The sequence below is a fragment of the Mastigoproctus giganteus genome, chromosome 1 (genome assembly GCF_048544385.1).
Source record: "Mastigoproctus giganteus isolate SK-2022 chromosome 1, ASM4854438v1, whole genome shotgun sequence".
Taxonomy (NCBI): Eukaryota; Metazoa; Arthropoda; class Arachnida; order Uropygi; family Thelyphonidae; genus Mastigoproctus; species Mastigoproctus giganteus.
Genome location: NC_143575.1, coordinates 170,783,719 through 170,810,075, shown reverse-complemented (window position 1 = coordinate 170,810,075; position 26,357 = coordinate 170,783,719). Strand labels below are relative to the sequence as shown.

Below are 26,357 nucleotides of genomic sequence, written 5' to 3'. Positions count from 1 at the left end.
CTGATAAGTTTTCTTTTACAGAATATGCCAAAAACTTAATGACTGTCAGTCAGAAAAAGAGTCTTTGGAATGAAAGAAATGGGCCAACCACATATGGTCCTATGTAGCTAAAATCCATTCAAAAGATGATAAGATGGATGGATTCAGCAAACTCATGCTGATGGCATTCTTTCTTTTTTGCTCAGACTACACACAGGAAGGAGTATAAATTTAAACTGAGGAGGGATAGTCCACATGTTGTTGTGAAAGTGGGTAGTTTGAATAAATTCAAGGAACTAGACAAATTATTGAAGGGGGAAGGTTGATGTTGAAACTTTTTTTTTTTTTTTTGGCTGATGCTTTATTAGATTGCTTTCTTGCATTAATTGCCACTAAAAATACTACACAAAACTAAAAGTGTCATCTCAAGGATATGGAAACAATTCCTGGAGACAAGAACATCACGACAGTAGGAAAGGTGGTTATTCATGGGAAATAACATCTAAAGGTAACTGATATCTGGACTTCATAGCTAAATACAACAGAAAATGTTCTGTAAGCAAACATAAAATAGACTTTTCATCAGCCACAGGCTGTACTACAACAAACTGTCTCATAGACTTAAACAAAGGATATTTGATGTGATAAGATTGTTTGTTTGTAGGTTTTACAGCGCAAGGGCAGCAAGGCCATAATGTACCTGTTGTGATAAGAAACTTGCAATTTCTATTAACTTAACCAAATCCCACAAGCAAGTACATTTATTAGAATACACAGCATTGTAAATGGAACATTGAAAATGGAGCCAAGCTTTGTTCTCTGGTGAGTCTGAAAGCAATTCCCAAATAAAAGAATCGAACAATGAATCAACCTCAAATTTTTAACAAGACTAAAGAAAACATCAAATGAAAGTTATGAGTTGTTATGGCAAGTTTTGGGGAAAATACTATGTCAAGTGCTTGTGTGTTTGAATAGCATAAAATATTTTTAGATGGAAGAGAGAATGCAAAAGACGATGAACCAGGCCATCCGGTATCCTTGAAAACTGATGAAAATGTAGATTGGGTAAAGACATTAATTAGAAGTGATCACGTTTAATCATTAGAATGGCTGCATCAGAACTCATTATGGACAAAGAAACAGACAAATTTTAACTGAAAACTTAGGCATGAGAAAAGTGTATGCCAAGATGGTGCCAAAAATTTTGAATGAAGATCAAAAAACAAGAAGACTCAAAGTCTGTGAAGATGCTTTGAAAGAAATTGAAAATCCAGCAGACTTTCTGACTACTGTAATTACTTGTAATGAAAGTTGGCTGTTCCAGTACATGTGTGTGTATGGATGTTCAATGCCGCATAAACTACACTGGCTATAGTGCACCTGTCCATAGGGATGTTAGGAAATAATTCAGAAAGCCACTTTAATTTCATTTTATAAACCTATTCAGAATCGATGATATATTCCAATTTTTTTCAGAAAGCTGAAAAGTTCATTAATATTTGCCTGATCACCAATAATATGCTCTAGTGATATCGGTTGTTGAAGATTTGTTAAAGAAAGCAGGACTGATGTTCTGTCCTGTTGATAGTGAGGACAGTCAATAAGAATATGTTTGACTGTTAGTTGTGCTGAGTAGTGTGGATACTGAGAAGGATCATCACCTGTGAGTAGATGGAGATGGGTCAGATGAGTAAGCCCTATTTTTGCCTGTGCAAGTACCACTTCTTCCCTTCTCGTTGTCTGGATGCTCAAATGCCAAAACATTTTGGGTCCTGTTTCAACTGGAAAAGTTTATTATTAGTCTGGGTGTGCCATAGTTCTTTCCACTGTTGTTATTTGGTTTTTAGGAGCATTAGCAACTAAGGCCATATTGCTCCAGGGATATGCGGTGGTCATTCCCTGACCTTTCCGCATCCTCCGTATTTGGTGGTCATGGGCTCGAACCCCGATCTAATCAAGAAGTGTATGCTATGCACTGCCACTCCTGCCCACCTGGCTACGGAAGCACCTCTTTCCACTGTGCAAGGCATGCTGCTGCTATGATGACATCATAGTCAGAGGCTGGAGTATGGACAGAGGTCAAATCTAAAGTTGACGGATTTTTTGCAGATATATCTGCCAATTCATTCCCCTTTATTCCTGAATGTGCTGGAATCCAACAAAAGTTCACTAATTGTTGAAGATGTTCAATTTTCAACAGTAACTTCCTGATCTGGTTTAAAATAGGGTGATTCGTATAGGAGGGATTTTGTATTGCTCTAATTGACCTGAGAAAGTTTGTGTAAATTAATTATTTTGGAGATGGGTAAAGATTCAGATTTTCTAGAGCTGATTTTATTCCATGTAGTTCTGCAGAAAAGTTGCTATACTCAGGTGGAAGAGAAGCTGAAATGATAGCAGAGGGAAACACTGCTGCTGCTCCAACGGTTGATTGAGATTTGAACCAGTCAGTATATATTGGAAGGAAATCAACATAGCTCTAAATATGGTTTGCATGTTGTTTCATGTTGAGAGTTAGTAGAAGAGTCTTACCCCACTGAAGGAAATAAGTATCAAAGTTGAGTTGAGGAGGGGGAAGTCCAAGGTGGATGAAAGTAATTTATTACCTGTTGACCATTGTGAAGAGTAACTTTCCAACTCTGTGATATTTCAAAAGCCGTAGGCCTGCTGGCCTTATTTTATTAGGTTTATTTCTATAGAGATCAGGTAGTTGTGGATTGAAGAGATATGGGTGAACAGGATGCAACTTTTTATCTTGGCTGCATACTTCAGTAGTAACATTTTACTGCAGGTTCATGAGCTTCAATATACAGACTATGAGTTGGAGATGTCCTGAAGTCTCCAAGTGCAATCCGTGGGATCCAGCCAGCATAGTACACTCCTTCAGGCAGAACCATAGGCTGGAGCACCATAATCAAAACAGGATCTAATCAATGCTCCATATAATCGAAGCAACGAGATAAGATCTGTTCCCCAAGACAGGGCGGATAAAGCTCTTAGTATGTCAAGCTTTTTGAGACAGGTATTACGTTCAAATTTAATATGTTCAAGGAAGTTTAACTTGATGTCAAGGGTTAATCCCAAGAATGTGATGTTGTTGGCAATTGAAATGGTAAAGTTTGACATGTGAAGTTCGGGATCTGTATGCAATTTACATTGATTGCAAAAGTGTATAGCAACAGTTTTCTGTTGTGAAAGACGATAGCCATTGAGCACAGCCCACTTTTGTATTTTATTCAGGGATATCTGCAATTGATGTTCAATACATCTCATGTTCTGAGAATGGCAAGAAACAGAGAGATCATCAGCATAAAGGTAAGCCTCAATAGTATTTGGAAGTTCTTTTGTAATAGAGTCAATTCTAAGGGCAAAAAGGGTTGCACTCAGTACAGACCCTTGTGGAACTCCTTCCTGCAAAAATGTCATAGAAAGGGAATTAAAATATCGTACTTGAAAAGAACAACTCCATAAAAAGTTCATAATGAATATAGGCAAGTTGCCTCATAGACATGCAAGTCTCTGAGAATGTCGTGATGCCAGGTAGTATCAAATTCCTTCTCTGTGTCTATGGAGACCATAACAAGGTGTTCATTTTTCACAAAGGCATTGCGAATTGCAGACTCGGCCTTGATCATGAGATCTAAGGCAGATAGACCTGTTTTGTCAAAAGCCACATTGACTATTATTTATTAGATTTTGGTTCAATGGTCCAAATGAATCGTCTGTGGATCATTTTCTCAAGGATCTTACTGAGGCAACTGGAAAGGGAAATTGGCTAGTTCTGGTACGACTCAGAAACTAAAAGATGGTCAATGCAATGGAAGACAAAAAAATATTTCCCAAACCAAAAAAAAAAAAAAAAAAAAACTGTCAAAATCATAAATGGAAACCATGCATTGTTTTCCTCAATACTAGAGAAATTATTATTATTATTGGCCATATGGTGCAAGGAAGCCTGAGCTTTTTGCTGCACCAGACAAAAAAAAAAAAAAAAAACCCAGTTACCCTGAGAAAGAGAGAACAAGAGTCAGAAATAGAAGGGAATCACCAAGGAAGAGAAGAACGATGATATCCAGCTCAGCTATGGCTGAATATGTCCCACCAAACTGGACTGTCAAACATACTACAGTGAAGTTCTGACAAGGCTACATGAAAAAAAATTCATAGACCTGAATTGTGCAAGGATGATTGGATACCACATCAAGATAATGCTCCAATACACAACATGCTCTCTATTCAATTCCTGGCCAAAAAACAAATCCCCTTGTGTGAACATGCCCCTACTTGCCTGACCTAGCTCTTTATTGACTTTTTTACTCTTCCCTAAACTGATAAAAAAGTATACCTAAGGGAACCCAATTTCAGTCCGTCTGCCGAAGATATTCAGAAAAAAATGACTGAAGTGTTAAAAGGGACTACAGAAGATGAATTCCAGAAATGTTTCTGTACGTGGAAGAAATTTATGAAAGTGTGTGCAAACCCAAGGCAATTATTTTGAAGGGGATAATTTGTAAGGTGCAAAATATTTCATTATATTTATTTTATTAAGGTGCAAAATATTTCATTATATTTATTTTATTACAAGTCTCGTTATTTAATAGCTACATCTCATATCAGCCCTACTGTACATGGGAACAATGGTATGGGGGAGATACCACACTCACATCTTTTCCTGTCTTTGGACTTTATCTCTAATTTTTTGACCTTAACTGCTCAAAACTATAGATGAAATCTTAAGAGTCCTACATGAGGTTGTCCCAGAATGTAACTGGTCAATTCTTTTTACAGACAATATTACACTTCCCATACTGTTAAGCTTGATGATGAACTGAGGGGTGAAAATAATGTATTAAACTGATGAATAAATCAATAACAAATGATTTCTGGAAGTCAAAGATATCCACGGAATGAAGTAGTCTCCCAGATCCCTAGACCAGAAACTTCTAGAACATGCATGGTGATTTGGAGAAGTGAATTGCAAGGTCACCACCAAGCAACCTATAAGAGCTAAACTCTGGTCTTAAAAGGGGAAGGAATTTACTGACCCCCAGAATAACTTTTTATTTCATTTATTTTTTTGACAAGTGAGGGTCATCACTTCCCCCTACCCCATTAATTCTTTTCTAACCATTCACATAAGCCTGATGGCATAAAATGTGTTTTTCATTTAATGCTTATTCCTTCCTAACATCAATGTTCATTATTGTTTTGGTGGATTGTATGAATTGTAAAATTTATTCATTTGTATATACAGTATTTACATAAAATTTTACTGAAATACAAACAGGTGGTTTATTTAACAATGCTGTTTTATTAAAATCACAACACATTTCTATAAATGCTACTGCTCCATTAACCTTTGCAAAAGTATACGTTCAGTGTCATATGCAGTAACCCTAAATAATAACCTGCATTTATTATGGGTATAGCTTGTTGAATGTCATTTGTTAACTATATCACCTCTGCATAAAGTAACAAAATTCTCTTATGCATAAATAATAATCTTAAAAAATAAAAAAAAAATAAAAATGGTTCTGCTAATTCGCCTGTATTATAATAATTTGACAAGTTTTCGATTACCCTCTTCACTTTTTTATGCTGGCAACCCAATTCTCGATGCAACTTTGCCGTAACTTCACTATCCATTAAAAATGGAGTGTTAATCTCAAAAAAGTCATTTTTAAAAAGAAATATCTGATACTTTTCACCGCTTCCAGACTTTGTAGTAAGATCATTACATTCTTGAAACATCTGATCAATAAACATTTTGTGATTAAGAATCCACCCGTTTTCACTCTCACCAATAACCGACATTTTTTTTTTTTTTTTTTTAACTTATCCAAAATTTGAGCTAAAAATATCGACGCGAAAAAACTACTTTGGAAAGAAAAGGATTTACAAGATGCCTACAACCTGCTGGGCCTGTACAAACTTAGGTATGTTTATGACGAGAATCACAGTGAAAACAATTATAACTCTATCACGTTTTATCTTCATTTGTATCAATTAACTAGAAACAAACTCAGTTAATTCGAGATAAGGGACCAAATCCATAGGACAAAGTGAAATAATGAGACAAAATCAGCGACATCCACAGGGAAACCTAAGGTATGGCAAACGTCAGAGCTCAATATATGCGAGAAACTATTCTAAGTTAGTTAGACACAATTACAGAGTGTAATATTGTGTGGGTACGGTTAAAACACTACTATAATTTTCGCTTCAGTACCAAATGTATACGCTAAATTACTTTTATAATTACTAAAATTTCTAAAAGAATAGTACGTAACCATTCGGTAAAAAGAAAACTACGATCAACGTGTATGAAAGTTCTGAGACCGACCGCACTGCGGCACCAGGATAGACAAACAAGAATTATCATTATTATTAGCTATATGGCGCAATAAATCCTGAGGCTTATGCTGCACCCGCCAAAAAAAAAAAAAAAAAAATCTGAGTTACCCTGAGAGAGAGAGAGAGAGAGAGAACAAGAGTCAAAAGTAGAAGGAAATCACCAAGAAAGAAAAGAATGATGATATCCAACTCAGGACCCTGGGTGTGCCAAGCCCATGCTCACCAGATGTAACCCCTGGGGTTGAGAAAGAGGCTTGAAAATGGCCCATTAAAGTGAAAAACATTGACCATCTTAGTAGTACAAATAAATAAAAACATTACACAACTTACGAATATTAAAAAAATTTTCAGAAACTGTCAGCTGAGTCACAAACAGCTTCCTCATTACTATCATAAATGTCTGCATTGAAATGTTTTCTCAAGAGTAATTAATTAATACATCTTAAATCTTTTAAGCTGCATTACTGAAAGGTATACTTAGTAGAGTAAGAGCATAAGTAGAAAGTTCTCGAATTATAGTACCTGACGCAGGAACGTATCTAAAGTATTTGGCACCCTGGGAGGATCCTTCCTTTGGTACCCCCATAAATAATTTTAAAATTTAAGCAGAGAGAAAAATATATTATGTTTTTAAACAGAGTTTTAAACAGTACAGTACTGTCATAAGCAAATTTTAAATAAGAAAAATGCAGGACATTAAAAATTCAGTGAATAGGTAATAGGGCATTTTATTTCTCAATATTTTCTGACTCATTGTGGAGCGAAAGAAATTTTTTATCAATTTCAATTTAGGAAAACTTCTTTCACACGAAACAATAGAATACAAGCAGTCAAAAATAATCTCAACCAGAGTGACAAGGTTGGCAGAGATTCACAAAAATTCCATTTCTAAAAACTACAGAAACTGCAATGCTGTCCATTTCTTTGCCTCTTCAACGCTGATTTTGGTAACTTCCGAAGTCGTGCAATTTCCAAACTGATATTCAGGTATTGCGTCAGAGAATTCATAGAAAATCTAAGTCAAACTTGGGATATACAGTACTTCTGAAGTTTTTCTTCTGATGCAAAACCCAAAGTGTTTGGCTGAATAACAGCGAAGATTGACAGAATTAGATGACAGGATTTCTTTTAGAACGAATCTCCATTTCTTGATGAAAGCGATGAAGACATTCAAACATATCCCTTTTTAATTCCTCTGGCAAAGTGAGACCAGCATCTTTTGCCATCTCTCCTGGCATCCTTTTTCGAAACTTTACTCTCCCTCTTCTCTCTGTAGAAATGTCCATTTCCTCACACCTTGTGGTAGCATAGTGAGTAGTCCTCTCCACCATTTCATTGCGCTGAACTTCAAGAAACAGTTTTAGAGGTTCGAGCATCACAATACACCTTTCAAGGTTGATTCCATGTTTGCAAATATATCGTATGAAAATAATTTCTTCTATGATTTCCAGGAAAGAAGGTAACTCAAAAAAGAGAAATCCTATATAGCAGACAGCAAAAGCTGAGCTTGATTAGCTGATTTCCACATCTTCTTTAGATTCGCAGTGTATTCAACGGTTGAGGTCAGCTTCTCAAAATTTGTCTTCACTGGGTTCACAGCTACATAATGAGCATATCATCTTTTCTGTGAAAGTCTTTTGACTGTGACGCCTACATTGTCCATCACATTTCCCATCGATAAAGTCAGACTGAAAGGTAAGAATAGATTCTCCAAGATTCCAAAAAAAATGGTACAGGAAGAAATTCTTCCAAATGAGGGCACTAAGGTTCAGACAATGATTTGCATAAATCACAAAAAAAGCCATGGGATTAATCTCTCTAATGGTTTACCGAACACCGCCATGAATCCCAGCCATAGTTGCAGCCTTGTCATATCCTTGACCATGGTCCAGTCCACCTCTCTCTCTCTCTCCAGATGTTTATTATTATTATTATTATTAGCCATATGGTGCAAGGAAGCCTGAGACTTATGCTGCACTAGCCAAAAAAAATTCTGAATTACCCCAAGATAGAGTGAAGTAGAAGGGAATCATCAAGAAAAAGAAGAATGATGATATCCAGCTCAGGACCCTGGGTGTGCCAAGCCCATACTCACCAGATGTGAGCCCCTGATCCTCTGTAAGCTCAGCATCAGTACTTTCTAGCAATGGGGAAGAATCCCAAGAATTATTCCTTTCTTCAACTTTGTCACATTCAAAGTGAACGTGTCTGATCACTTCACACATGTGAGCAGAGTGAGACACATCAATTGTGCTGTCAAAAAAGAATCCCAAAACATTCTGTTTTCTTGACATTAGCCACTATTTTCTCTTTAACGTAATTCCCAAAAAGCAAATGAACTCATCCTGAATATTTGGAGATAAATAAGAAGCAACTCTACTCCAGATGAAATAGAATACTTAATCATTACAAAATGTTCTTTCAAAACTGGATCCTAATTTTACAGCAACTCTATCTATTCCATGACGTTTCTTTTATTTGCTGATGACACGTTCTCTTTATGACCACGAAAAGGAAGATTCTAGTGAGCCAGAAACAAAATTATATCTAATGATGTAAAATATCCTTTTATTTCTTTCTCTTCTTGTCCATTAATGCTTAATGGACTTGATCAATGGTTTTTCGAATCTTCAACCCGGTTCCCAAGGGTCGTCCATTTCTCCAAGCATGAGAGATGATGCTGAGACACCTTTGGGTTTAACTTCCGCCATGCTTGAAACCCAGTGACAAAGCTGGATGTTCCAATTCCTTTGTCATCAAGAGCAAACAGTCTGCACGAAAAACAGAACAAACTTTCTTTTGATTGAGAGTAAACCATCCGTGTTCTCAGAACTTTCTAGCTATTTGTCAGAGTCTTATAAACCATACAGTGGTCAGCTGTCAACTCTTCCCTTTGGATTTCTTTCCTTGTCACTGAAAGGTCCATCTTTATTTTGGAAGGATCCACTTCCCTCATAATAAGGTCAATTTTCAAAGTCACTTGGAACTGGAATTGACCAAGCAGCAACATCAGAATAAATTGGAAATCCATCCGTCTCCTGTTCTTCATCAGAGTCTTTATGTCAATATCGTCAGGACTTTCTCCTATTGTGCTTGATATTTGAGTCACATACTTCAAAATTGATCCAGACATTGCCTTGTTGGAATCCACTGGGTCGATTTCGCTTCATACGGGTGTTTTCTACAAAATATCAAAATCATAATACAGTATATACATGCATTATACAAAGCCTCTTTCCTCTGAACAGATTGTGCACATTATTGGCACGCCTCCTATAAATATTATTACAAACACAAGCAGTGATTTTTCAGTAGTACTTAGGTCGAAAGATTTACACACTCATATACATATATACATTAAAAATTAGCAAGGTTTCTCCCCCACCCGGAAACTGGGGTTTTTCGTCTAGAAAGCAGGCAAATAGACCAGAGAACACACGTAATTTACAGATACATTACACACGAGTTGTTGAATTAACATTCTGGGTGACTCTGATAAATAATACAATAAACATTAAAAACTTCTGTGTTCTAGATTCTCCCCATCCTTCACAAACTCTCTCCATCATTGCGATTCTCCCTCTTCTGTTCATCTTCATTAAATGCAAATGTTATATTCAATTTTCTAGCAAGAAGCATCATAACGTCGTTTTTTTTTTTTTTTTTTTTTTTGTGATAAGTGTAATTCTGAAGAGAGTAGCTCGATTAATAATGATAAACTTTAACGGATAATAAAAATGTTTTTTTATATTAGGAATTATGTCTAATCGGAATTATATGCATATTTATTAAAGAATGACCACTGTAAGTCATCGTTATAGAAAAAAAAACATCATCTGAAAAATCGAACCAGTAATATATATATATATATATACTGTGCTGCCACTTTATTAGGGACACCTACCTAATAGCGTTTTGTGCCTCCTTTAGCCTTCAAAACAGCCTGAATTCGTCTAGGCATGTATTGAACAAGATGCTGAAAACGTTGTGCAGGAATGGAGTACCATGCAGACATGAGTGTCAAGCAGTTCCTTGAGATTCGACGGAGGTGTAGGCCTGCAGTGAAGAGCCCTTTCCAGCTCATCCCAAAGATGTTCAATAGGATTGAGATCCAGGGACTGAGCGACTGCAGCAAAGAAAAGTCATTGTCATGTTCCTCGAACCATTCCATAGTGATTCGGGCTTTGTGCACTGGTGCATTATCCTGCTGGAAGTAACCATCTGACTGAGTATAAACTGTCAACATGAACGGATGCACTTGGTCAGCAATGATGTTTAGGTACGATGTGGCATTCAGACGTGAATCTGTGGGTATCAATGGACCCAACGTGTGCCAAGAAAACATTCCCCGCGCCATAACACTGCCCCCATCACCTTGCACAGTAGTTGTCAGACATGACGGGTCCATGGATTCACGTTGTTTTCGCCAAATTCTGAGCTTTCCATCAACATGGTGCACCAGGAACTTCGACTCGTCAGACTAAGCAACTGTTTTCCAATCCTCGATAGTCTAGTGCTGGTGTTGCTCTGCCCACAGGAGACGTGCTCTCTTATTCTCCATTGATAACAAAGGTACGCGATGTGGCCGTCGGTTGCTGTAGCCCATTCGTGAAAAAGTGCGACTAGTGGTCTGTTGCGATATTTTGTTCTGCGCACCAAGGTTGTATTCTGACGTGATGTGCGACATTGTGGCCTGTCTGTTTGCTTGCTCAATTCTAGCCATTCTCCTCTGACTTCTCTCATCAACAAGCGATTTTCTTCCACAGGAGTGCCATTGAGAGGATGTTTTCTGTTCGTTGCACCATTCTCGATACACCTTTGAAACTGTGGTGCATGAAAAGTTCAGGAGAACTGCCGTTTCAGAGATGCTTTGTCCAGCACGTACTACCATGCCACGTTTGAAGTCCGTTAGATGACTCCTTTTCCCCATTCTTGCTACGGTTTGTACCCTTAACTGATACTAGAAAGGTTGTTCTGCTGCATTTATATCCACAACTGTGGTCATGTGACTTGCAACGTTGTGGTGGGACAAACCATTGGTGTGCACAGCAGGGGTGTACCTAATAAAGTGGTAGCACAGTGTGTGTGTGTATATATAGTCATATAAATCAGAATAAGGTTTAAAATAATAAAATAATGCCAGCAGTACGGCAAGAGAAGAGCGAAAAAACAAAATTAAACCTAGTTTCAAGCATCATGTAGAGGAATATGCTTTTTGCTGCCTTTGATGTGTGCTGTACCCTCCCTTTTATTTTTATAAAGTAATACTTCTTTTCCAACATTATTTAAATATAATTATATATATATAACTTCGGGAATGAGTTCAACATAGATCCGGAAATGCTTGGTTTCCGAGTTTTGAAGGTCTGTCATTGACACTTAAATGTTCTCATCACCTTATAGTAATTGTTCAAAATGTTGTTCCACAGGCTTTCCCGTAATAGTGTGATTGCCGGATAACCTTTATCACCTAACGATTAAGACAATCAACTCATACAATTACTCAACATTCAATGCGTAAAATAAAGTTACCGGACAAGACTATCACTAATATTAGTATTCCAGGAAACCTGGGTTTTCATATGATCGACTAGTGATTTACTTTTAGGACTACAGTCTCGTGTCCTCAAATCTTATCCTGAAATATGGAGGATAGATCCGCAACAACAAGAAGGCGCTGTGATTTCCACTCTGGTCCCTTTTCAGATGATTAGACTCCAGAGTGGCCACAATAGATGGTTCTTTTATTTATAAAATTAGTGCTATGGATAGGGTGTGTCAAGAGAATGGCCACGAGACAAGATTAAGCAAACAAAACATGATTTATTAGAAGTAAACACATATTATTCGAAATGCACAAAACAATGCTTGATTGCATCTCTCTGCTCAAAAGGTTATAACTCAATAGCTTGATCACGATATACAGTAGGATACATAATCAACTAAAAGTTAAAGTATAGATGGCACATATTTAATAGTTGGTTTGTGTCCTTCATGTTCTCTTGGAGAGACAGTTACTTCTAGAAATCCGACGAATCAATAGGCTTTCCTATATCCGAGTATTTGGGTAGTTGTGTTCAGTAGACATGTAAGCTTAACTGTAATCGACATTACCACATTCAATAATGTGTAGTGCTGGCACTATATCCTAGTGCCTATGTACAGTAAGATAAACCTTATCAGGTTATGTATTTCGGAGGAGAGATGTCAGTTGGTGATGACAATACAAAAAAGGGGGTGTAGGTGTTATTGTTTGGTAGTTCCGTTCAGTTTGCTATAAATATAGGGGCGAACTTACCAGCAAAACTCCAGGGCGACCTGTGAGGTTCGGAGGATTCTCCAGGGCGGTCTGTCGATAACAATATCATGTCTCTACTTGCTATTATCTTCTTTCTGCGTTTCTTTTACAACTTTCTCACATCAGTAGACGCAACCTTCACGCCAACAAGACCTATGCTCCGACTCTCGAACAGCTCAAAAACTCTCCACCAACTCCAACATGACAACGACCAGTCGACGATCACGATAAACTCCTCTTTCCTTTGTCTCCCCTCGATATATATACGTACCCCCCCTTTTCTGGGTTTAGAATCCTTTTATTGGTTAAAAGGCTACTTCCTGGGGGAAAGAAAATCTCAGGGACTATTGTCGCCGAAATCCGACACAATTAAAAAGGAGTGTGAGAACAACCAATCAGTAGTTATCAAGTTCAGATTTCACCACAAAGGTATATTCCTTACTGGCATTACTTTGATTTCTCCACCGAGAATCACATACTTTCCCATAGTTTTCATGAAATCTGACTCCACGACGTTTGTTCGACTCGATTGAGTGACAACCACTTGCTGTGAATTAGCCGAACTCATGACGGTGGAATAGCGTCTCGATTGCCGCTTCCCTAGTGTGGCGTCAAGGGGTTCATGTGTGTTCGGATAAAAATAGCTTTTTGTACGGTGTAGTTATTATTCTTTAAATATAGCCATGGCAAAAATATGCGGTGACTCGGAGTGGAAATTGCTTCTTAAAGGCAAGCCAAAAGGTAAAAATGGAAACATTTTTACAATGTACACCTTCTGCCTGAATACAGGCCTCACATCAATGTCTCATGGACTCGCGAAGACGATGTCGAATTCCTGGCATGTTTCGTATTGTCTCACAACCTGCCACAATTAGATTGCAGAGAGTTTCCACATCAGCTACCGGAGTCGAATACACCAATGACTTTAAATGGCCCCTTCAAGAAGAAATATAGTGGGTTTAAATCAGCTGAGCGTCGAGGCCAGGCAGTTGGTCCACCCCTCTAATTCAGGAGTCATAAATCTTGGTCATCCTCTGTCGGCAGCACGAGGTGTAAAGGTCCCATGTTCACAAAGGCGGTGATGGATACCTTTGAACGTTTTCCTGTCTGGACATCTTCGTTCTGGGAACCTTTCATGGTACAAACGACGAGCATCCAGAGCATTGCCTTCTGCCAAACCGTACATAAAGTGCATATCCGCTTGCTCCTGATTTGAGTACATGGTCGGAATGGAAAACCACCAGATTCTGTCAGAACCTTGTGATGAAGGAAATCATTTGCGGGAGATAAGACATTCCGGTTAATAAGTCGGGAACCAAGCATTTCCGGAACTATGTTGATATAAAATATTTTTGTCTACATATGAGGGACTCATTCCCGAAGTTATGCCGTGTATTTTTGTGACACCCTGTATATATATATATATATATATGTACACCAATTCTAGGAATATAGTTAATAAATTCGATGAGCTTGAAGTGCTAGTCGACATCAAAGGCAGATATTGTTGGGATATCAGAGACATGGTGTCACACAGACATAAGCAGTGCAGAACTGGAATTTTGGGAGTACAATGTGTACAGAAAGAAGAGACAGGACAGGAAGGGAGGAGGAGGGGTTATGCTGTTAGTTAAGAAACACATAAAATCTAAGGAAGTGCATCCAGTTGATGTGGGTGGACAATGCAATGTTGAGTCTGTTTGGTGTGACATAAGCACTGGGAAAGGAAAAATGAGAGTAAGTGTGCGTTATAGGGCTAATGAATTTGATGAGTATAATGACCAGTTGTGCAGAGAAATAGAGTGGGCCAGTAAATCAGAGAGTCTTATAATGGGGGATTTTAATTTCACAGATATTGACTGGAATTTGTGGATTGGTCACTCACACACTAGCAAGCCTTTTGTGGATTTATTTGATGATTGTTTTCTACAGCAGCATGTTCGGGAGACAACTAGAGGGAGTAATACTCTTGATCTGATTATCAGTAGTGATTCTTCATGCATCAAGAATCTGCAGATAAAGGAACCACTAGGTGGCAGTGATCACAGTGTGCTGAAGTGGGATTTACTGAAAGAGGTAACTACCATTAGGGGTAAAGGGAAGGGTTTTTGCTTTCGTAAAGGTGGCTACGGTGGTCTGAGACAGTATTTAAATTCTATACGGTGGAACCAAATGATGATACCAACAGCAAATTCAAAATGGGAAGCATTCAAAGAATTAATCTTGGAAGCCACTAGGCTTATCATACCAACAAGGAAATATTGTTCAAGATTTAGGCCTAATTGGATGTCATATGAACTAATTAGACATGTGACAGAGAACAAAAATGCATGGGATACATATAAATTAACATGTGACACAGAAGCCTATGATAGTTATAAGCTGGTCTGTAACCAAGTTACAAAGAAGTTTAGGCAGGCGAAGGCAGATTACGAGAAATCTTTGGCAAAGGATGCAAAGAAAAGCATTATGTAAACTCTAGAAGGAAGGGGATGAATCAGATTAGTCCACTTGATATCGATGGTTCAACTGTTGATGATCCTGCTCAGGTACCTAACAAACTAAATGAATATTTTGCATTGACACTCACACATGAGGAGTTATTCAGGAAGGGGAATGCCAGAGGTGTATTGAACTCTGGCAGTAAACTAGATAATCTTGTAATAACTGAGAGTAAAGTGGAGGAGAAATTGTTGAAGATAAACACAAGGCACTTGGGGTAGATGAAATCTACCCAATTATATTAGAGGAGACGGCAAAGGAAGTAAGCAAACCCTTAGCCATAATTATGAGAGCTTCCCTGGACTCAGTGGAAGTACCCATGGACTGGAGATGTGCAAATGTGACCCCAATCCACAAAGGAGAATCAAAGGGGACACAGGTAATTATGTACCTCCATTAATTTCCCTGGAACAGAAGTTCCAGGGAAATTAATGGAGGCACTGGTTAAAGAAGCATTGCAGAATCATCTAGACAAGACTTCAGTTATAGCTCAGACACATCATGGGTTTGTTAAGGGGAAGTCCTGCCTGACTAATTTGATTGGATACTATGATGTAGTCACAAAGGAACTGTATGCAAAGAATAACTTTGATATCATATATTTGGATCTTAGCAAAAGCCTTTGATACTGTTGCACATGGAAGACTGCTGCACAAATTGGAGCAGTGTGGCATTGGAGGCAAATTGCTGCTATGGATAAAGGGATGGTTGAGTGGGAGAAGACAGAGAGTGGTAATCAATGGACACTGCTCTTCGTGGACTAATGTTATTAGCGGAGTCCCTCAGGGTTCAGTGTTGGGTCCATTGTTGTTTTCTGTATTTATAAAAGATATTGATGATGGTATATCAGGCTTAATGTCCAAGTTTGCAGACAATACGAAGGTTGGCAGGGATGTTAATGACACTAATGACAGCACACTGCTGCAACAGGATCTAGAAAAGTTGAGCAGATGGGCTGAGAGGTGGCAAATGAAGTTTAACATTGACAAATATAAAGTACTACATATGGGAAGAAGTAATCCCAGATAAACGTATCAACTTTGTGGTACCATACTGAGTGGTAGAGAATGAAAAGGACCTGGTAATTGTGCAAGCAGATATGAAGTTTTCTGAGCAGTGCAGACGGTCTGCAAGAGTAGCTCATGGTGTCTTGTCAATGATATACAGGAATTTTTCTAGCAGGGATAAGGTGATTATCCCCTTATATTAGGCAATGGCCAGTCCACACCTTGAGTACTGTATACAGGTCTGGAGGCCTCATTTTAAGAAGGATGTAGAGCTGTTGGAATGAGTACAGGGAAGGGCAACAAGATTAGTGAATGGAACAAAGGGTTGCTCTTATGAAGAAAGGCTTAAGTGTTGCAAATTACAGTGTCTGGAGACTAGGCACCTGCGAGGTGATCTGATTGAGGTGTATAAGGCCTTGAATGGTTTGAGCATGCTCAATGTGGATGGGATTCTTCCTCTTGCTCAGAATAATTGCCTGAGAGGGCATAAATTCAAATTGAGGAAAGACGGTTGTAGGAAAGATGTGCAAAAGTTTGCCTTTATCCAGCGTGTGGTTGATTGGTGGAACAAACTTCCATCTGTTGTAGAAGTTTATAGCTTAAATAGATTCAAGGCAGAACTTGACAAACATTTGGAGCGAGTGGATGGGTGAAATAAGGGTTTTTTTTTTTTTTTTTTGTCTGATGCTATATAAGCTTGCTTTCTTGCATCATGTGCCTTTGCTAATGCTAAATATAACTAAATGGAATATTTCCACAGATAAAAAAGTGAAATATTTATCTTTATTTTTAATTTATTATGTGACATCCAATAAAGTGTGATGTCCTGTAGATTATGTACAATCTGTAGAATTGTGGTTTGTAGAAAGATCAATATTCCAACAGCTTGAGTCTGTCGATCTGTGGCCCCAATTCCCCCCTGGTTGAGAACCCCTGTAATAATTTACTGGGTGACTCTAATATAACAGTTGAAAATTAAAAAAAATTTCTTCTGATGGTACCCCGTCATGGATATCACTTGCACTTCCCTTAGTACGATACTGGTCTCACAAACTGTTTTGCATTTGGAATACTGTTGACCAAACTCCATTGAGTGGGATTCTACAATTACCTCAAGCTGTCGTGGATGTCTGGCGAAAAATCACTCTGTTTTCAAGTAGAGATAAACATCTATCACCATTGGAATTGAAGAGTTGATATATCGAAACCAGATACAGTTAAATAAACTGGTACATCTTAAAAATTGACAGATATCTTCCGAAAGTAATTTTAAAGTTTAATCCATTAAAAATTAAAAAAATTATTTTGACAAAATCCTAAAAGAACAATATTTAACTTGGATAACAGCATATTTTGAGGATATGAATTTGGCAAATTCTGGCAAAGTGGCATATCAAAAAAAAAAAAAAAAAAAAAAAAAAATACACATTGCTAAGGACTATAGCAAATTCATAACCAAAATTCACTTCAAGGAGAGGGCAAATCTTGTAAACTGAGATCAACACCAACCTCTTTTAATCCTGACTTCACTGTTCTTTGAAGTAAACACAAAACAAATGATTTTAGATTATTAAAAATTATGCTGTGTTCAAAATTTTCTTTTTCAAATAGTAAATATAAAGTATGCTTTGTTACTTCCATCAGTGTACACTTCATATAAAATAATATTAAAGGAGGCAGCAAAGGAGGTAAGCAAACCCTTAGCCATAATAACAACAGCATTGTTGGATTCCAGGGAGGTCTCTCTGGACTCTATATTTGTGAATGTATCTCCAAATTCACAAAGGAGTATCAAAAGGTGAGATGGGTAATTACAGATCTTTTAGCTTAATTTCTGTTCCAAGGAAAATAATGGAGACCTTGGTTAAAAATGCATTGAAGAACCATCTAGACTGGAACCATCTAGACATTGAAGAACCATCTAGACATAATGAACTGAGAAGTTTGTTTTTTCAGAGATATTTTCCTATCCAAAAAGTCAAAAATTTATTCTTGATATGATTTTGAGGAGGTAGGATACCTTTTCTGTGTACACCAAATTTTGTCCTCATCCAGAAGTTGAAAGACTGGAAATATAATGTAGTCAGTTTTTGTTCAACAGAGCATATGATTGTTTAGTGTGATAAGGTTCAGTATTAAGAAATGTGTTAATATGTTCAACACAATGTTTTGCTCTTACCAGTGACATAACTACACTGTGTTTTTTTTTTTTTTTTTTTTTTTTTGAGGGCTAAAGATCATAGGCAAAATTCAATTTTTTTTGTTACACACTTCTGGACTATAATCTTTAATTATATATATATATATATATTAAATTTTTTTGAACAGTAAATTTCAGAATCTTTTTATTATGATAAATATCTATTTACAGATTATAAAATAAATCAAAAAATATATTATTGTACATAGGAAATCCATTTTTGATACTTGCTAATCAGTGCTGGGATGAAGGCATAGTGAATAACACATTCACCTTTGGTGCAAGGTTGGAAGGAATGCAACAGTTAATGGATGGTATCTTCATACAATATAGTTTAGTGGGGGGGAGAGAATGTACACATCTGAATAGCTGCCTTGTGAACTGGGGACACTTCTGAGTATTTGCTTTAGGTGCAGAAATATATTGTCTTTTGAATATTCTAATTTTTGATAATTATTTAAATATGGTAAAAAAAAATGCTAATATACAACTAGCTATAAAAATCCTTTTAAGATTTCTCTTCATCTTTTTCATTACTCTCCTGAGGATCATTGTTCTTTCTTACGATAAGCCATCTGTAAGGGAAGAAAAAAAAAATTAAATTATCACTAAAATCGTGTTCTTAGGATGTTCTTTATTCCTAGTAAAATTTACACTTGTTTCTTAATTCATTAAAAACAAAAACTATAGTTACACAATATAACATAAAAAAAACTTTTCTTATAAATAAATCAGATTCTCATTAAATTTTATATGCTGAGCATATGCTGAAAATATAACCTCATTTCAATCTGACTTACTTCTGAAATAATGCACAAAACATACTTCCATTTGTATACAGTAGAACTTCAAATGTCTGGCACTTTTTCAAGTACTTCTCTGAGGGTAGTCAACCATAAAAAGAAATGGGGGAATTAGGCTAGCCAGACTTAAAAAATAAGAACCACAGGTGTCAGCTATATTCCAGATATTCCAGCTATATTCCAGGTGCCAGATTATATTCCATTAATAATTTCCAAACACCAAATTCATTCTGCTTCACATATTTCCTACACTGCATGTCATTGTTACTATGTATTTGCAATGAATAAAATCATTCATTTTGCAAGAAATTCAATACTAGTTCACAGAATAGTAACTAATAGTAGAATACTCTGTATTTAATTTTTAAAGTGATTCAGTTGCTGAAATCACATTGAATCATTTATATTATGCAATGTAATTTCATATTAAAAATTACATTGAAATATAATTTTAAAAATATATTAAAATACTGGATAATTGCAACAATTATTATTATATTGTAAAACATTTAAAAATTGGACAACTGCAACACTCATATTGGAGGCAACATTCAAACCTGTGACATTTATTTTTTAAGCAAGTACAGTACATTACCACTGGACCAATCTGCAGTATGAGTCACATTTTGGCTCGCTGGTGACTATAATTTTTCTGTCGATTATAATCACAGCTATTGTATTATCTAATAAAAATAATGAATTACCCCCAAATACTTAGGGGTAATTAAATAATTAGGGAAAAAAACAGAACTGGCATATGTCACATCCTTAGCATGCTGAATTTATGAGATTCTATTATACATAGATTGTGGAAAGAAGAACCACAAGGCTTAAAAGATTCTCAGGTAACAATGACACACATGTTAAAAAATTGTGTTCATCTGACTTTTCCTTTAAGTAATGCTTAAACATCCAAAACGAATATAGATTTCTCCTGGGTTGGGGGGGGGGGCAGTAGCCACACAATCAAAACTGATCCTGAAACTTTCACAGCAGAACATGTGCTGAAAATGTGGTATCAATCTGCATTCACCTTTTTAATATCCATATATGTGAAAGACATTTATACAGGATGGTTATAATCAAAATGTGTCATCTCAGCCAGCTGCAGAAAGACAAAACTTGGAAGAAATACTATCCAGTGCATGCAGAAATAGATAGTGTAAAAAAAAAAAAAAATCAGTTCCAAAAACTTCCACCAGGGGCAAATTGGCACTATGTGCAACTGGCAGAGTACTGTTTGGATGAACTGCTATGTTCAAAGACTGGGATATTCAATATTGATGTTTGGTGGCCATTTATGATCCACTGCATGCTCATATTACAGTATGGAATGATCAGCTTTCATTCAAAGCCTTGTGATGCTTCCCTTCAAATCAGCCAGAGATGATTGGATATGTCTTTGATAAATCACGTCCTTCAGATATCCCCATAATCAAACATCATAAGTGATGACATGTTGAGGTCTTTTCCTTTCTCTCTCTCTCTCTCTCTCTCTCTCTCTCTCTCTCATGAGCTGAAACTTCCTTGAAGAAATATGGTCAAAATTCACTGCAAACCCACACCAAATAGCAATGCATGGACAACCAACAGTGATGTGCTTTGTTGACAACACCTAGAAGTGGCAGTCCCTAGACTTGACAATTATGGGTATCTGTACTGCCATTTAACTGGAAATGAGCCTCATCAGTCCATAAGATGTTCCCTGGACAACTCCCAGCACTTCCCATCCTTGCCAGAAACCACAGAGCAGAGCAGAGAAAATTCATTACATTGATGTTAGATCAGATTATGTAATCCGTTATACCACACATGATCTTGTACAGGCACCAATGAATGATAGATTAGAGCAGTGGTCTCAAACTCAAATTGCATGCGGGCCGAATGCACGATCTGAAAGCAGCTGATGGGCGGGAATTTTTTTTTAACAAAATGAGAGTGAATATATATATATTGCACCGTACTTACACCTAATATATGGATACCACCCCTTTATAACCTGGTGTTACACGTGACGCGTGTGTGTTGTGTGTAAGTTTATAATAACTTTGGAAAATTTTGGTTCAAGGCAAATTAAATTTGCCTCTAACATGGTTTAATTGAAAATTTATTTCAATAATGTTCAATTGTATTTTCTACAATATTTTTCTCTATACTTACTTTTTATTTCTCAAACTTATATTTTTCTCCTTCTCTCGCTGGCTAAAATTATGAGACTTTCTTTCGGTTAAATTTTCTTTTCTATTTTCTTTAGATGCCCAATCACTTACTAAATATTTATCAAAACATACGTAAACAATAATAATAATAACGCAAAGGAAAAAATTCAAATTTATATTTATTTTCTATCTGAAATCTAAAGGTTGGTACCTGCAAGAAATTTCTGTTGGTTACACTTTGTAATTCAAATGTATTGACAACTAAATATTAAATTTTCAGACTGACATTTATTTCAAATAATTCTAATATGTTGAATTAACCACTAAGTAACTTACTTTTAACTTAAACTAAAAATAAACATTATGAAAGCTTTCCAAGTGGGACAAAACTTGAGAATAAATAATGACAACCTATTCTCTTTCTTTTATTTATTAAATTTTTCTTCGACACATACAAAAAAAATACATATGTTTGTATGTAAATAATTATAAACTTCTTTATTTCTTACTACAACTTGACACTTGATAGCATTTCGATTCTGATAAAGTTTGTAGCCTTGGAGAAAATTTACTAGAACTATCTTCATCATGGATTGTAGATGCTCTTCAGTTAATCGGGTTCTTTTCTTAGACTTATTAATTTTCAACTGCGAAAAAAACTGTTCACATATAAATGTACTCCCAAACAAAGCAATTATTCTTATTGCAAAAATTCGTAACTGAGGGTATTTATCTTTTGACAAGTACGAATAAAAGTTAATCAAATCTGTATCTTCAAATCTTTGAATAAGATTTATATCACACTGTAAATTAATTAGCTCCATTTGTAGATTTTCTGGTGCGTTATTCACGTTCGTTTTTAATGGTAATGAAAATAATGTAAAATCGGACTCCAAATCATTAAAATCTTTAAATTTTTCTTCAAATTCTTGTCATAATAATGCTGTTTTTCTTGCATATTCTTGAGTTTTTTCATTTGAAATAATAGGGCAGGATTTAAGATGTAGGAAATGTACGAAATTTTTTTATTCCAGTTGTGTTTTCCATAATTCAATTTAACTTTAAAAGCTTTAATACAAGCATACATGTCAGTGATAAGTTTATTCTTTCCTTGCAGCTCTTTATTGAGAATATTTAAATGGCCAGTTAAGTCAACAAGAAATGCTAAATCCGTTATCCATGTATCATTATGTAGCTCGTCAATGGTTTTATTTTTTTGTGTCATGAAAACTTTGATTTCATTTATTAAATCAAAAAACCATTTTAATACAGCTCCTCGACTTAACCACCTCGTTATAATAAATCATTTCTCCGTACTCATTTTCATATTCAAGCAATGCAACAAATTCTCGATGATTCAGAGCTCGTCCATGGATAAAGTTTACTGTTTCCATAACATTATCCATCTGAAAACTTTTGGCACAAAGTGCTTCTTGATGAATAATGCAATGTATAGCGCAAAAATTATTCTGAAATTTTTCTTTCTTCACCATATTTCTTAATTTTACCGCTACTCCATTTTTTTTACCAACCATAGCAGCTGCACCATCACTTGCAAATCCAACCATTTTATCCCAACTTAATTTATATTTATCTATTACAGTTTTTATTTCAGAAAAAATATCCTGTGCACCAGTTTTTCCTTTCATAGGAATTATTTCCAATAATTCCTCAATTACTTCAAATTCATCAGACACCTCGTACGAAAACGGCAAGTTGTGCTATATCTGTGATGTCAGTACTCTCATCAACTGCTATTGAGAATGCTGCATTCCTGCATTGAGAAATGGCAAGTTGTGCTATATCTGTGATGTCAGTACTCTCATCAACTGCTATTGAGAATGCTGCATTCCTGCATTGAGAAATGGCAAGTTGTGCTATATCTGTGATGTCAGTACTCTCATCAACTGCTATTGAGAATGCTGCAAAATCTATACTTTTTTCTTTTAACTGATATCGTAAATCACTAGCGATTTCGTTAATACGTTCTGCTACCGTGTTGGCTGACAAACTAATATTTTTAAATAATTGTTGTTTGTCAGGACAAAAGTTCAGCAGACTTAATCAAACAATCTTTAAGGAATTCACCATCAGTAAATGATTTTGATCATTTTGCAATGATGTGTGCGAGAGCAAAACTTGCGTGAACTGTTGCTTCACTGGATTTATTTGCTTCAGTAAAAAAATTGTTGTTGTAAGCCAGATTTCAGAAACTGTAACTTTTCTTCCCTCAATTTGTCTTCCAACATTTCAAATTTTTCTTTATGATTTGTTTCGTAATGGCGACGTAAATTGTATTCTTTTGGAACTGATATTTCCTTATTACAAATAAAACATATAATTTTATTGCGCACAACATCACAAAAGTACATAATTTCCCATTTACCTTAAAAACACATCCTTCTTCGTCCACTTTTCTTTTACCCTTTGTTAAAGACATGGCTTGCAGTTTAATCTCTTAATTAAAATCACTATTATAATTTTATTTACAACTTTAATTTAACAAGATGAATTTTCGTATGAAAGCAACACTCAAAAGTTATGCACAATTCTAAACGATAGGTATTGATATAATGTAGAATCTACATTATATCAATACCTATCGTTTATCATTAGATCTACATTGTAGATCTAACAACAGGCACAAATAAACAGGTTTTATAAACCGTACGTTAGTTTGTCTCCATCTACATAGCAATGTGAACTGCGCAGCTGTGCATCCAGCTAACCAACTAGTGACTGACTCAAGGAAAATATATATCAGAAGTACCAACTCAACAGAAAAAATCGGAAACACCAGAATACTAAAGCGCCACCAACTGTCAGCTGGTGAACTAAATTTACTGATTGTACCGACGTGGGAAGTTCTCCCACCTTACCCCAGTCACATGGCCTGGCATACAAGCATACAATGACAAAGACAAAGCCCCAACCTATTCATTCTATCTCTTTTTCCTTCAATAGCAATCGCGCACATAAGCTCAGTCCATATCTGTATGTCTCTAAAACTATAAGCACCGTATTTACAACAAATACATAATTGAAATGTATTCGCGGGCCGTGTAAAATTGCTTCGGGGCCTGTATGCGGACCACCAGGTTGAGACCACTGGATTAGAGAACTTTATGGATGTTGTTTGTGGAATGTTAAGCTGTTATCATATCATCCTAGCACTAATGCAGGCACCACAGAAACAGTGATACCTTCAAAAACAGCTGCCATGAGCTACAGGTAAGTCACTGTTTCTTTAAATGTTCTCATCATTTTGCACAGCCCATTCTGGGAAAGTGGTCTCTTTCTTAATGCTTTTAAATTCTAGTATTCTCTAAGTGCACCCATGGGTTGCTGTTGTTCTGGTTAAACAGCACAATCTTTCTATTGGAGTACCATTTTAGCATTAGCAGAGGCATAAGATGCAGGAAAGCAAGCTTACTGTATAGCATCAGCAAAATAAAAAAAAAAAAAACCTTCCCATTTCACTCATCCATTCACTCCAAATGTTTGTCTAGTTCTGCCTTGAACTTAAGTTGTCAACCTCCACTACTGACTGCATTTTCCATTCCCATTTCAAAATCCTCTCAGAAATATTCAGCAATGGTCAAATAATAAGGATAAATTTTCATTCTGGCACAAACAATGCTACTTGCTCTCTGACAGCAGTTATGATAGAACTTATTTTTAGCACTTGCCATTTCTGCATATGTTGGACGGTGTCTATTCCAATTTAATCTTTCTACCATTAAAACATTTCCCTCCCATACCATTGAAATAAATTGGCCTCAACTACATTTATTTCAAATATGGGAGCTCTCTGACAATAAAACCCATCTGACTTCCCTCTTGAGATGGTCCTTGAGACAAATGTGTACATTAACAGAATTACTGAAAGTTCTAATCAGAATGAATCCCTAGATCTTTAATCTTGGTTTCAGTCTGCAGCCGAGAAACACAGGCACAACAAAGTTGCCAATGTAATTTCTGATAAAATCATCTCAGAAGCATTTCAATAACTTAATTGTGCCTGCATATCTCAATTGCAGGTTCTCATTTTCAAATTTTGATCAATGGACTCAAGGCTCATACCCTATGTATAAGAATAAAAATTAATCATATAAAGAAAAAGTAAGTGGTTTACTTCTGCTTGGATTTTGCTAATAATCAGTTATAAATATTGACACTTGGAATAAGCTCCTAGGAAGTAGAATGCACGTACTGCATAGAAATGCAGGACCAATGGTCCAGTAGGGGTGGGGGATCTCTTCACAAAGGATGTGAAGAGATCCCCCCCCCAGCAGAAATCACTGCCTTTGGGTCACAGACTAATAGTCATGAATTTTGGTCCCATCTGAATCACTTATCACATCATGATAAGTGATTCAAACAGAAACAAAATTTTTTAGGTTTCACCAGTGCCAAAACCTACCAGTTTGGAGCTGCAAAAGAAATAAAAGTTAAACGTATGAATGATATCATCTCGAGTACAAACTTGATTTCTGAATTTTATATAGCAAAGTGAAATTCTTGCCAGCAGGTGATATGACTAAGTTGTGTTGGAATGTTCGCATGGCTTTCTGCAGATTTATACAAATACAAAAAAAAAGCTATGATTCTAGATGAAATTTAGTAGATTTTCATAATTATACACGCACAGGCAGATTCATTTGTTCTTCAGTGGTAGAATGTATTCAAGTCTGCAACATAAAATCTAATATATACATCGAAACACCTAATACAATCAAGCATCTAAGTAATCAGTGATAGATGAGTGAAAAGGATGATAAATTAAACAGATGGATGTGACAGATTATAAAATCACCTTTTAAAGGGTTGGCAGGATAATTCAAACTAATAAGTATGCAATGGGAAACAGGCTTCCAACTGGGTTTTTGTTGTTCCTTTCTCTGCCGTATTTTTTAAATGCTCCCTAGTACAATTTAAACGTTCTTGTAGCCTTTGTCTAATATTCTGCACGAATACTCCAGTAGATTCCCATCACTCCTCCCAATATCTATAATAATTCTTCCAGGATATTATGATATTTTATTACTACCTGTA

At 36.2% G+C, this 26,357-nt stretch overlaps 2 protein-coding genes across 2 annotated transcripts in view; both read right to left on the bottom strand.

Annotated features, from left to right (window-relative positions):
• Window positions 1-6,182, bottom strand: part of Mettl4 (Methyltransferase like 4) — an 87,338-nt gene extending 81,156 nt beyond the window's left edge. Inside the window, exon 1 of the mRNA XM_090389788.1 lies at window positions 5,560-6,182. Coding sequence (XP_090245914.1) covers window positions 5,560-5,793 — 234 coding nt within the window. The 5' untranslated portion in view covers window positions 5,794-6,182. The remainder of the gene's footprint in view (window positions 1-5,559) is intronic.
• Window positions 6,183-18,848: 12,666 nt separating this feature from the next.
• The window catches only part of LOC150091252 (proton-coupled folate transporter-like), a 33,309-nt gene continuing 25,800 nt past the window's right edge, over window positions 18,849-26,357 (bottom strand). Inside the window, exon 5 of the mRNA XM_090389776.1 lies at window positions 18,849-18,915. Coding sequence (XP_090245902.1) covers window positions 18,849-18,915 — 67 coding nt within the window. The remainder of the gene's footprint in view (window positions 18,916-26,357) is intronic.